Source organism: Thunnus maccoyii, chromosome 4 (genome assembly GCF_910596095.1).
Source record: "Thunnus maccoyii chromosome 4, fThuMac1.1, whole genome shotgun sequence".
NCBI lineage: Eukaryota > Metazoa > Chordata > Actinopteri > Scombriformes > Scombridae > Thunnus > Thunnus maccoyii.
In genome coordinates, this window is record NC_056536.1 from 3076209 (window position 1) to 3088791 (window position 12583).

Genomic DNA, 12583 nt, shown 5'->3' on the forward strand with positions numbered 1-12583 from the left:
TTAGGAATCTTATATTTTAGTAGTTAAATTGCTTAAATCTTTTAATCTACAAGTGCACTGTTTTTGGTCCGGGAAAAACGGAATTTCATTTCAATGTATGCGAGTACTGAAAAAGGCAATAAAGTCATTTTGAATCTTGAATGAATGTCTATTTTCAAAGGATTGCTTCCACAGTTTTGACTGACTGTGGGATTAAGATTAAGAAGGCTGATCATTGTGAAATGACTTTCTTTCTTTCTTTCTTTCTCTCTTGAAATACACAATACATACAAATAACAGACAAATACAGGAAAACCATTACAACAACCAAACAGTTGAACAAATCCATAAAGGACATCGAACAACATTAAAGGCGCGGATCAAAAAAATAGAATCATATAAAAGAAAATATGTGAATAAATAAAGATTCCAAGTTCAACATATTTAGTAGCTGCCTTGACTTCTTCGTACCGATGATTTTTTTTTTGTCTGATCACTTATTTAATTTTGGGGTAGGGAATTATAACAGTTTATTTGTTTACTTTAAAGAAACTGACACATATAATTCAGATGTATTATTTATTTATTTATTTTTAAGGGGTAACTCGGGTCTACATTTAGTGGGTGGTAGTAATACATCTTAACGTCAGAAAAACAACACCAATGGTGATATATTGTACAAGACAATCATATCTGTAAATGATTATGAGTGTATGGCATATGGGACAGTAGCTTCCTCTATCCTAAATAATCTGGATGAGGTGCAGGCTAAAGCACTTAGAATATGTTGTGGGGCTTTTAGAACAACACCTCGTGTATGCTCTTCTGGTAAATGTTTGTTGGGGGAGTACTGGGAACTTTAGAGAAGGGGTGGGAAAGTAAGGAGGGGAGTTTAGTAAATTCCATGGGAGAGGGAGCAAGGGAAGCGATGATGGTGTGCCGGCCACCTGTTCCATATGGCTTTTGCCATATTAGATGCAATCAAGAAGAAGGATGCTGGAAGAAAAAAATGGACAGATCATATATAGATTCACACTATTCTTTTGCAGCTTGATTACTGCCAGATAATATGGGCAAATTCCACAAAAAAAGATATAAGCAAACTTCAGCTAGTACAGAACAAGCCTTACTCTCCAGTGTCCGTACAACACTAATATCAGCATGCACTCCCGTCTCAACTGGCTAAAGGTTGAAGACAGGCTGAACACTGCGCTTCTTTTCTCAACATGGAAAGTTTTACAATCCAAAATTCCATCATATCAGTACAGTTAATTAAAACACAATTTATAGTCATATACATATGCCACGAGACAGGCAACAGAAGTTTTCACTTCCCAAGGCAAACACTAATTTCCTTAAATGCACATATAGAGCAATGAAAACATGGAATTCTTTACCACTGTTACTGACTAAATTAACACAGAAATCAATATTTAAAAAGCAAATAAGGAGACACCTAGGAACAACATATTTGTAGTCTTTTGTATACCATTTGTGTTGACTGTAATGTTTTATGTATGTTTTTAAATGTGGACCCCAAAAGAGGGTGGTCATTTCTGTCTGTGCTTTATTTAGGGGGCATTTTGTTCATGAATGCATCATCTCAGTGCTTACATTCTCTGGACTTTATATATCATGAAGCACTGAGATTCACTATGAGCTGTAAGGCCCTCACTCATCACTGCACACTGGATATTCAGGTTGGTTGGCCCTCTTTGATTTCTTGAAGACTCCTTCACTGGCATTATTTTATTTATGAAGCCATTTTTGAAGTATTACCACCATATCTGTGTGTACATGAAAAGGAAAGCTCTTCGCTCACAGAGCATCTTTTTGTCGACTGTACCTAAGGTTTAAACAGAGTTTGGTAAAAGAGCTTTATATACATATATTTCTATACTTGGAATCTTCTGCAAAATCAGTTAAAATTACAGTCACTGGTTTCCCTGGGCAGGTTTAAAGCTTTGCTGCAGGAATTCTGTGCATCATCATCTATCTACCAATGTCAGGGTACATAATGGGAAGTTTTTAATGTTTCAAGTTGCTCCTGTTTTAAGTCTAATTTTAGTTTAGGGTTGTATTTTTATTTTCTCTTTTATTGTATTTTTATTCATGATTTTATTATTTCATATTGACTAACGAGAAGTTGTGACACAGTTCATTTGTAATTCTACAAATGAACTGTAATTGTAAATGAACTGTGGGGGGGCTGCAATACACCCTCAACTGTTGGATGAATTTGATTATATTATATTATATTATATTATATTATATTATATTATATTATATTATATTATATTATATTATATTATATTATATTATATTATATTATATTATATGGAGGCATCCAATTGGACTTTGTGAGCATTGTCAGGTACCAGCAACAGTAGAACATGTACTTGTTAAGTGCAGGAAATAAACCCCAGAGAGAGAGAGGACATGATGGAGGGAACGAGGAGATCAGGGTTGACAGGAGCAGGTTTGAAGGGCATTCTGGAGTCTGGTGAGGGTGGACAGGGCAGGAAGTGTCTGGTCAGCTTTCTGGTCAGCCTGGGAGGACAGGATTGATAGGAAGAATCTGACAAACCGGATACCATAGGAGTTAACCAACTCCAGAAGATGGCAGAATGCAATACGAAGGATGGAAGCTGCCATTGAACCCCAAAGAAGAGGAAGAAGGAAGAGGAATAAGAAGAAGCAATACATCTTTGGTGCATGGATGTATTTGCTGCATCTAGTCTGCATGAATGTATTAAAAGAACTGGACAGGGCTCTGCTGCTCAGCCTTGCAGCCAATTTTCCAGGTTTCTTTTGCTTTGTGCAGCCCACTGAATATACATAGTTGTGTTTGTTGAGTTCCTGCTCGGCTTAAAGACTTTACATTATGATGATGTCACAGATTTTTAAATTGCTTCTCTCAGCTCGAGGAAACCACTGGGAAAAATTGGATACAAGGCTGAGCGGCGGAGCCTTGTCCAACTATACATCCATGCCCCAAAAGCATTTTTCTCACAGACCACTATTGTAAAAGTGACGTCTGTAAAACTGTTGACAGAACACCTCGAACTTCAAACAAGGTCAATTATGACTCTTTCTATTATGAAGTTTTGATCCATGGATGTTTTATATTTGTAAAACTTTCCTCACGCTGAGAAAAGCGAGTTTAAAATCTGTGACGTCATCACAAATTAAAGTCGAGCGGGAACTCGCGGGCGGGGCTAGCGGAAGGAAACCCGGAAGCTGGAAACTTTTTTGGCGCATGCGCCAGCCGAGCAATTGCTATTGGACCTCTTACAATACATCCGCGCTAGTCTGCCGCAAACTTCATCATCATCGGAAGAAGCTTCTCTATTTGGAAAATGGCGGGTGCTTTGACAGAAAAACAACTTGCACAACACGTCTATACTGCTTTACAGGTAAAAGAAGTTAAATTCATGCGTGAATAATTCTTCATGATGAGATTAGGGGACCATGTATACTTGGAGTTAATGGTGTGATTTAGTTGTTTGCAAAGTTATGAAGTGTTAGCTTCGGTTGAGTGTATGTAAACAGAAGATAGTGAGGGTGTCTCATCATTCAAAGGTTTCTTGCTCTTTGCTACTCCAGTAGGTACAATATGTTATGAATTGCATCAGTATATCAAAACCATCCAGCACACCACTAAACCCCTAACCTTAAAGACTCTTAAAGGACAGGTTCACACTTTTTCACGTCTGTCTTAAAGGAAGAGTCAGGAGCCCAAATGAACATTGTAACAGGTTTTTCTTGCCATAATCATTCCTCCTGTTCATACTGACTACCTTAATATATAAACTGAATAAGGTAATGTCTTAACTGCTGACCTTTTTCTTTTTCTTATTTATTTATGTATTTATTTTTCCTTGAACCCCTCGTATATTACTGTTGTTATTGTTATTGCAATTTTTAAAAAAAGAGTATGGTGCCATTTAAAATCATCTTTAAATTGAATATCCCGTCTGTGTTTATCTTTGTTGAGGCTGCGTCTTGTCCCTTGGTGGAAGGTCTGCATCTACAGGAAGCAGACAGCATGCTGCAGCTGCTGTGTACTCCCTCTCAGCACCGTACGGACATACTGACATGGATCTGCAGCAGGTTAAGCTACAAATAGCATCACCTTGTTCTCACCTTAACCAGGTAGCAAAGTTAAGATGCCACTTTATATAAAATAACCACTGCTTCTGCCCTGTCCTCATCTTTGACATTACAGTATCAACCCAAACTTTGCCAATTTGACGGCGAGATCCAAAGACCCAGATGTTTTGACTAAAGGTAACATATTGTTATCTTTGGGGGGCTAACCTTTCTACACAATACATGGTTAACAGCAGCTGGGTGTCTTTTGATAGAAACATTATGGAGGACAGTGAGAGTGCAAATGCACAGAGCAGGCACAGTTTTCCCCTTCAAACTTAAATAACCTGTTATACTGCTGTGGTCTGTTTTTTTTCAGAGATGGCCATGCTTGGTCAGGAGCTGATGCTGTGCAAAGCCGACAACCTGGACCTGATCAAGGTAAGAGGGTATATATATATCATTCATAATTGTTAAATTCCGAATCTAAGAGATTCTTATCAAAATGTTTGTCTGTTGTTTGTTTATGTAAAAAAGGAAAATCAGTATTAGCCCAAAAAATCCAGTTGGGTTCTTGTATGTATGTATGTATGTTGTCCAAGGGCTGTGTTGGTGGGGGTCATGTTGTGTCAGGTACTGGTGAGACAATCCAGGAAATCCAGTTTGAGTAACAGATCAGTGATCAAATGCCAGAACACTGCACAGCAGCTCAAAATACTAAAAGAAAGCACTGTGCAACTCTGCAGAATGATCACAGTAACAAATCTTTTATCCTTTTGTTGCAGTAATCTCCAGGTAAACAGCAGTGTGTTGCAGCAAAAGTTGAGTTAGGTTCAACTTGCCAGATGACCCATGTTTTGTTTTGTTTTTTTGTCGGCACCTCAGCGTCGTCACCTCTCACAGACACAATAAACAGAAAATGTTGTGCTTTGTCTTTGTAATTTTCATCCAGGGTGATGTGAGTCCTCGCCAGCAGCTTCAGTTCCTGGAGCAGCTTATAACTCCAGGCTGCAGGAGGTCTGCTATGCACAGAGTGGATACTGAGATGCTACTGAATGAAATCTTTGCTAATGATAGTCTGCCTCACCTCACACAAATGCTCAAACCTTCGCTTGACCCCTGGCCTGCAAACATCAAGTATGTATGCTCTCTTTGACTATCTTGTTACACACGATATTCCCTCTGTTTTCACCTGCTTCATGTTGCCATTCTCTTTGAAATTTACTTCTGATAAGAGACTTGTGGGTGTTTTGTGGACCTTATTTTTACTGCAGCATTTTCCTTAAAGCCCCCCTCCATTCAAAAATTTGTTTTTCTTCTTGTTCCCATAGTTGAATGTTGAGCTTCACTTTACTGAAATGATGTATGTGCAAAGTTTGATACTAGAGGGCTGTTTTCACATTCATCTGCTGAAAGTGGAAAGTTTCTCTTTGGTCATTGAAAATCAGATTTTAGGGGGCGGGCCTACGAGGATAATTTGTGACATCACAACTAGTTTGAAAGCCAATCATGGTCCATTATTCAACTTACACAAGTGTGATAGTGAAACTTGAAGCCATCAGTGCATATACACTGAAAATGGACTTTACAGTGAAGTAGGAGACATCTTGTGTTCCGATAAACTTTTTAAATGAACAATATTTGCATATTTAGGGCCCCAGCACTGACAGCGCGAAGGCCCTATTGGATCTAAAGGAATTATTATTATTATTATTATTATAATTATTATTATTATTATTATTGTTCTTCCAAAAGAAATGCATTTTTGAGTTATCAAGTTGGAGATATAAATAATAAAGTCTATTGGAGCAAAACCGTAAACCCAACAGGAAATCGGCCATTTTGAATGAAGTGACCGTTTTTGGTGATTTGCATGCTTTGTATTTTAACAAACTCCTCCTACAGATTTTATCAGATTGACTTCAAAATTTGTATGTCATCTAGACTAGTTTGTGATCAAAAGTTATTAAAATCGTGAGTTTTCACTGAGCGCCCTTGCCGTTGCGATGTGGCGAATTTCGATATTTCACCACCGTCCAACAGGAAGTCAGCCATTTTAAATTTATGTTGCAATTTTAGCGCTGTTTTTGCAATTACAGGTGTTGTATTTTAACAAACTCTTCCTAGATATTTAACCCGACCGACTTCAAATTTGGTTAGTGTCATCTAAAGACTGAAATGTTATCAAAATCTTGAGTTTTCATTGAACGTTGTTGCCGTGGCGATGCGGCGAATTTCGATGTTTTGCACTGAAGCAGAAAGTTGTTGTTTAATGTACATCGTCCAACCTGCACCAAAGTTCTCATGTTTGATAAGAGTCCAGGCCTGAACACATCTAAATGCCAATGTTTAGTCATAGCGCCACCTACTGACAACAGGAAGTCAGCCTCATATGACAAACATCATCTGATTTACATGATGTGGTCTACACATGATATACAGCAACATGACATGTAATTAGTGGGTGTTCTCTAGCACCACCTAGTGGACACATGAGGTGATATTTATCTCCTTTGTGCAAGGGTCCAGGCCTGAAACCATCCACATATCCGCAATAAAACCCTTCGACTGCAGCGCACCCCGACATGCAAAGGTGCAATGGCCCGATCGTTGCTGCTTGCAGCTTTAATTATATTTTGTGATTTTTTTTAAAAAAAAAATTTTAATGAGGCGGGAAGAGAAAATGCCATTTCAAAGATTTTATGGAGATAATGTAACTGTTATGTGGAAAAACCATACTAGACACAAATTATTACTCAAAAAAATAGTACTTCATATAGATCTTAAAACATGTCTGGGTCTTTAAGTTGCACCAGCAGCACCAGTATCTTTGTATTTGTCTCCTGTGCAATCTCTCTTACTATTTCTTTCTTACCTCATAGGGCTTTACGCAAGGGTACCAAGTCATCTTGTCATAAGCCAACTGGAGAAGAGGGTGCTGACGTTGCTGCACTCCTGAAGTCTACTCAGTCAGTATTGGAACAGCTACAGCCAGAAGTATGTCGTTCATGTGGCCTGTGATTCCAGCAGTATTATAGAACTGTCCGTGCTAAATAACCCCCACATAGATTTAAATTCTGAAAATATGTCTATGTATGATTTGGCTGGACTTAACTGTATGTCATGGTACTAATAAGCAGGCGTTTTGCTGTGTCCTTCTCTTTCAAGCGCTTCTACGCTCACCTCCAGTGTGAATCCCTGAATAATGAGGCACAGAGTCCTGGTGTTTTCCCTCCAAATGCATTGCATGTGGCGGTACGTGACCTCCAGCAGTTGATGTCTACTTTCAGACGTGTTTATGAGACAAACTTGAGAGCTTATTGCAACAGAGATCCCCCCAGCTTCAGCACAGAGGCTGACGTCTTCCAGAGAGTACACCAACTGCTGCTGGCCTGCAATACGGTATTAAGACACACACACACACATAGAAAAATGAGTGCTGACGTACACATGGAAAAAATCTGTCTCAGTGCCTGAAGTATAGAAATAAGTCATATTGACTTCGTCCTCTTGCTTGTGTCTTGTTTGTCAGGAGTTGGAAATGCTAAGTGAAGTATCAGAAGCATCTGTGTCCATGAGTGAAGAAGTGAGCCAGCTACAAACACAGCCTCACTACTGGAGTGGACGAGAAAAGCGCACGTTATGTAAGTATATATTCTCGTTCACATGGACACTCACACATACGGTTTGTTGCATACTGTTCATTTATTTTCCCAGTGGACCAATTGGAGGAACTAACCAGGCGATACAGAGACTTTCTTGCCCAGCTTCATTCCTGATGGCGTCCCCTACATCATGCAGTGCACAGACACCAGCCTAACTTCCAACCATCAAGGTGAATGTCAATTTACTGCTGCTCCAAATATTGCAGTAATTATTATAGGAGGGCCTGATCTGTGGTTCCTCACTCTGTCCCTGTGTCGTAGAGGAAACTAATGCCTTATGTCCACTGGATCCAGCTGCATCAAGTTTGAAGGCACATTTAAAATAAATGCATATATAAATGCATATTTTTATCTCCCCAACATGGAGCTTTTGCAAAATGACTGTGTAAGCCTCCTCCAGCGAGGGTATCAATATATATGCTGTTGACAAGTGATGTTGAGATCATATAATAATGATGCGATCTGCACTGCAACACACCTGCTTGTGAATAACTGTCTGGTTAACATATATTTATGAGCCACGACCATGACACTAGTCCATACTCGCTCCATTGTCTGACAACAGTAACTAAAATGTTAATTGTATTACTTAATAAATGTTTTAAATTGCATCACAATCTCAACAGGTTTGTGTGGTAATTTATTCTTTTGTTTGATTTTCTGATTATCTGCATCAATTAGTCAACTGACAGAAGATTAATCCTCAGCAATTTTGATATTCAATTAAAGCTGCAAGCAGCGATGATCGTGCATGTTGGGTTGAGCCACAGTGGAAGAGCATCTATTGCAGGCATGTAGATGTTTTCATGTTTTATCAAACACGTGAAATTTGGGAAAGATCTGACCATGTGGAGTCAAGTTACAACAATTTGTTTTGCAATTGCGAAACCAAATTTGAAGTGGATTTCTTCAACCTGCTAGGCACAGGTCATAAAAGTATAGCACCTGAAACTTCCTGTTGCCAGTAGGTGGTGCTATGACAATGAGTCAGTATTGACACATGGATACATTCAGGGCAGGACCTTTATCAAGCATGAGAAATTTGGGGCAGGTTGGGCGATGTACGTGAAAGTTATTACAACTTCCTGTTTCATGGCGAAACATCAAAGTTTGCTGCATTGCCACGACAAGGGCGTTCAGTGAAAACTCAAGATTTTGGTAACTTTTCATCACAAACGTCTTCAGATGACACTGAAAATTTGAAGTTGATGGGGTTAAATCTCTAGGAGGAGTTGGTTAAAATACCAGGCCTGGAAATGGCAAAAAATGCGCAAAAATCACAAATTAAATTCAAAGTGGCAGACTTCCTGTTGGATTTAGGGTATGGCTCCAAGAGGCTTTTTTGTGTGTCTGGACATGTTACATGTGCCTACCAAATTTTGTTCATCTACATGAAAATGACAGGAGGGGCTTCAAATTTGAAATTTTGTAGGGGGCGCTCTCAAGCCATTTTCCCATGCCCATCCCCAATAGTTTCTAAACAAGGAACTGCACTTTACTCGTGTTAGTTCAGCTCACTGTCAGCACATTCTGGTCTGGAACCACTGTTGTCTGATTTTGGCAATGGAATCTACGCAGTCACCTATCTGTGGTGTGTAGGGAGTCAGGCAGTCACCCCCTCTGACCTTGGTAACCACGGCAACGCTGATTTATCCTATCAGAAAGGCTTCCGCTTCCCCAAACATCACAGACAGCTGCTCTGAGTCTCAAGGAGAGGAGACTCTGTGACCTCAAGGCCCATGCTTAACCCAGTCAAACCCAATTCTTACCCCTGAAGATAGAAAATTCCCCAACAATAGTCATAGCACCCCCTACTGACAACAGGAAATCAGCCATATGTGACAAACATCATCTGATTCACATGAAATTCACATGGAGGGGTCTACACATAATATAGAGCAACATGGCATCTAATAATGGTTGTTCTCTAGCACCACATTGTGGACACAGGAAGTGATAGTTATTTCCTACATGCAATGTCCAATATTCCAAAAAATGTATATCCATGTTAGTTGTCCTCTGGTAAATGTATTGCTGCAATAATAATTCACTTATGTAGTATTGTTTAGGAAGTGAAGCCTAATTAACACATAGTTCATCAAATATATATACAATTTCAAATAAGTCATCTCCAGCACTGCATACTGCACACAGGAAATAATATTTTACCCAATCACACAGTGTCCGATAATCCTGACAAGTCAGAACTGTCAACAGAGCTCCAATAGTGATACCACGGCTGCCGCTCCATCTGATGCACACAAGGTGCGAGGGCACGTTCATCGCTGCTTGCAGCTTTAATTATTATTTAAATTTGTATGTGGACTCACTGAATGAGAAACATTAATTTTTTCTTTGTATATTTGCATTTTGAAATGTCATATCAAAAGTTATAATACTTTGTTTTAGTAGTTACAATATATATATTATACTATTGGTCATGATTTAAATACACCTATTATCCAAATGCCCTTGGCACTAGCACCACAACTAACAATTAGTTATCATTATCAATTCATCTGCCCAAAGCACTTTCTTCTTAGTACTTGTTTTGTCTGACCAGCAGTGTAAAACCCAAAGATTTCCTGTTTACTATCACTTAAGAAGAAGAAAAGAAGCAAATCTTCACAAATGAAGACCTTGTGAATGTTTGGCTTTCCTGCTTAAAAACCTAAAGCATTTTTTCATCAAAATGGTTGATTATGTTTTTGCCAATCAAGTAATCGCTTCAGCTTTACTCAGCACAATAGTACAATTTGTTTTAGGTTGAATTAAGTATAGCAAATATATTATTTTATCAATCATATGAGTAATAGATTTTGTTCAGGGTGGGAGTATGTTATCCTGTCCTGCAGCAACTCTGGAACTCAGAAAATCTCAAGACAGTTTACTGTTAAAATAAGGTTAGATGACAAAATGGGTTTTACTTATAAGTCATATTTATTACAAGTATGTATACAGTTTCACACCCTATGATCCCACAGCTTCAATCTCTGATGTCAAATGGAGTTCAGTAATTCGTCACATATTGAGATCTGAGTAAAGTACTGTAGGACACATTTCTTAAGTGTTGACATGTCAGTAGATTCCAACAGTTGCGGTTACCAAGTAGTTCTTTCATGTCCTTGTCCTGCTCACATGAACCAGCTCTCTGCCCCGGAGCAAGATGCTGTGACAGTCCTGGAAGCTCATTCAGAAGCCTTTATCTGCCAACCATTCCTTCAGCTCCTTATCAAAATGACCTTTGACCTTCAGGGTCATGGTGACTTCGTTGACCTGTGTGGGAAGCTCTTTGCCCGTCACCTCCTTTAGGTACTGCTTCACGTCCTTCTCCAGTGCCCAAATGTCCCCCTCCACTTTCCGTACCAGCGTCGTCCTGCGACTGCCCTTGGTCAGGTCGGTGTAGACCGGAATGTTGTGCATGCGGGAGCGGCGGATCATGTAGGGCAGAGTCGGCGGTGAGTCTGCCGGAGGGGTCCAGCCAGACGGGGCTGGCCCGGCGTGTTGAGGCGGAGCGGGGACCCGTGACGGTGGGATGAGCCGCTCGACAAACTTGTATTCCTCTGTAGACTCTATCACCGTCTTTTGTACATCTGCAGAAGCGTTACTGACAAGCCTCAGCCCGACAGCGGCGGTAGGAGGTGCCGGTGTCCGGCTGTGCAGGCTGAAGGCGCTTCGCAGCGCGCGGCGGAGCACCGCGGACTGAAGACGGAGGCAGGCCGACATGTTGTCATGTGTAGAAGTGATGTCGTCCCGGAAATAGTCAATAACTTCCTGTAGTCTGGAGCACAATGCCCCCTACTGGACAACGAGAGTATAATTGTAACAAGGGAAGGTCTCGAAATGTTTTCCTAAATCACAAAATATTAAAAATTCCCTTGCTGTTCCCCTGACTGTTCCCCTGGCGTTATTGTATTAAATCACTAATTTCAGTCCAGTGTTTCTGTTAACTTATCAATGATGTTACATAAATAACGGAATACAGGTTATATGAGTACCTCGTGTTACACAATGTTATATTTTGTTGTTTTATGAGAGTTTTCTACATCCTACATCAATGTTGTTCTGTATGCTTCAAAAACTTTGTATCAGTGTAGCTCACCCTGTGGTAACCTGAGTAAATGGTACGTTCCGGTTAGGTGAGGCTGAGCAGGTAAAAGGCCAGTCACTGGTCAGTGAGATGGAAGAGGGAGAGAGAGGGTAGGCAGCCTGCCTTGAGGCTGCAGATTTTATTTATGTTTGTTTGCTTTGGTTTAAGTTGTTGTTGATTTTGCACATTCACCTGTCCCGCTGTCCTGCTGAACATGTGTACCATGACAGGCCAATCAGAACCAGTCAACATAATAAAGCCAGTCACAGCAACACTTTGTGTTTGGGTTTACATACATGAAAGCATCCGGATCAAGTTGATGAGTGTGTCCATGACCCAAAATGAGGAGAAGTCAAAAGATCTCATTGAGGAAAAAAGTGGAGAACCAGTATTTCAGACAAATCAAAAGCAGAAACGGGTCGAATTGACCAGCAGCATAATAGGAGGTTCAAAATTGATTAAATGTACTTTTTGTGTTTTTTTGTGGGGGGGTGCATAATAATATCCGTTTAAACGTTTCCAGTGCCAAATAACATCATCTGCCTTTTATATGGGGTGGCGGCACTACACTGTACCTCTGTTTCATTGAGTGGACATCTTCCAAACCTCTGTATTGAAAAAAAAAACATTGTGAAGATGTATCACTTCATATACTGGCCTCTGAAAATATTCAGACCACTTCACTTTTTTCACCTTTTATTCTGTTATAGATCACTTTAACCCTCCTACTATGTTGGAAACATATTACATTCATTAT

General features: G+C 39.8%; 2 protein-coding genes across 2 annotated transcripts; one reads left to right on the forward strand and one right to left on the reverse strand.

Annotated features, from left to right (window-relative positions):
* The first annotated feature begins 3256 nt into the window (after positions 1 to 3256).
* On the forward strand, positions 3257 to 8359 carry haus7 (HAUS augmin-like complex, subunit 7). The gene is made up of 9 exons (XM_042409371.1): positions 3257 to 3395; positions 3977 to 4092; positions 4208 to 4269; positions 4451 to 4512; positions 5024 to 5208; positions 6954 to 7068; positions 7240 to 7473; positions 7604 to 7715; positions 7789 to 8359. The coding sequence occupies exons 1-9, from the start codon at positions 3339 to 3341 to the stop codon at positions 7848 to 7850; spliced, it is 1005 nt and encodes a 334-aa protein (XP_042265305.1). The 5' UTR covers positions 3257 to 3338; the 3' UTR covers positions 7851 to 8359.
* A 2298-nt stretch (positions 8360 to 10657) lies between these two features.
* On the reverse strand, positions 10658 to 11512 carry mrpl49 (mitochondrial ribosomal protein L49). The gene has a single exon (XM_042409559.1). It carries the CDS (start codon positions 11460 to 11462, stop codon positions 10929 to 10931), a length of 534 nt encoding a protein of 177 aa, XP_042265493.1. The 5' UTR covers positions 11463 to 11512; the 3' UTR covers positions 10658 to 10928.
* Positions 11513 to 12583: the final 1071 nt, after the last annotated feature.

Bases quoted from the DNA above. Each gene is read 5' to 3' on its own strand.
- haus7 (XM_042409371.1), top strand. From the start codon at position 3,339: ATGGCGGGTGCTTTGACAGAAAAACAACTTGCACAACACGTCTATACT. The intron at 4,513-5,023 runs GTAAGAGGGTAT...ATTTTCATCCAG, and splicing joins ACAACCTGGACCTGATCAAG to GGTGATGTGAGTCCTCGCCA. The intron at 7,474-7,603 runs GTATTAAGACAC...CTTGTTTGTCAG, and splicing joins TGCTGCTGGCCTGCAATACG to GAGTTGGAAATGCTAAGTGA.
- mrpl49 (XM_042409559.1), bottom strand. From the start codon at position 11,462: ATGTCGGCCTGCCTCCGTCTTCAGTCCGCGGTGCTCCGCCGCGCGCTG.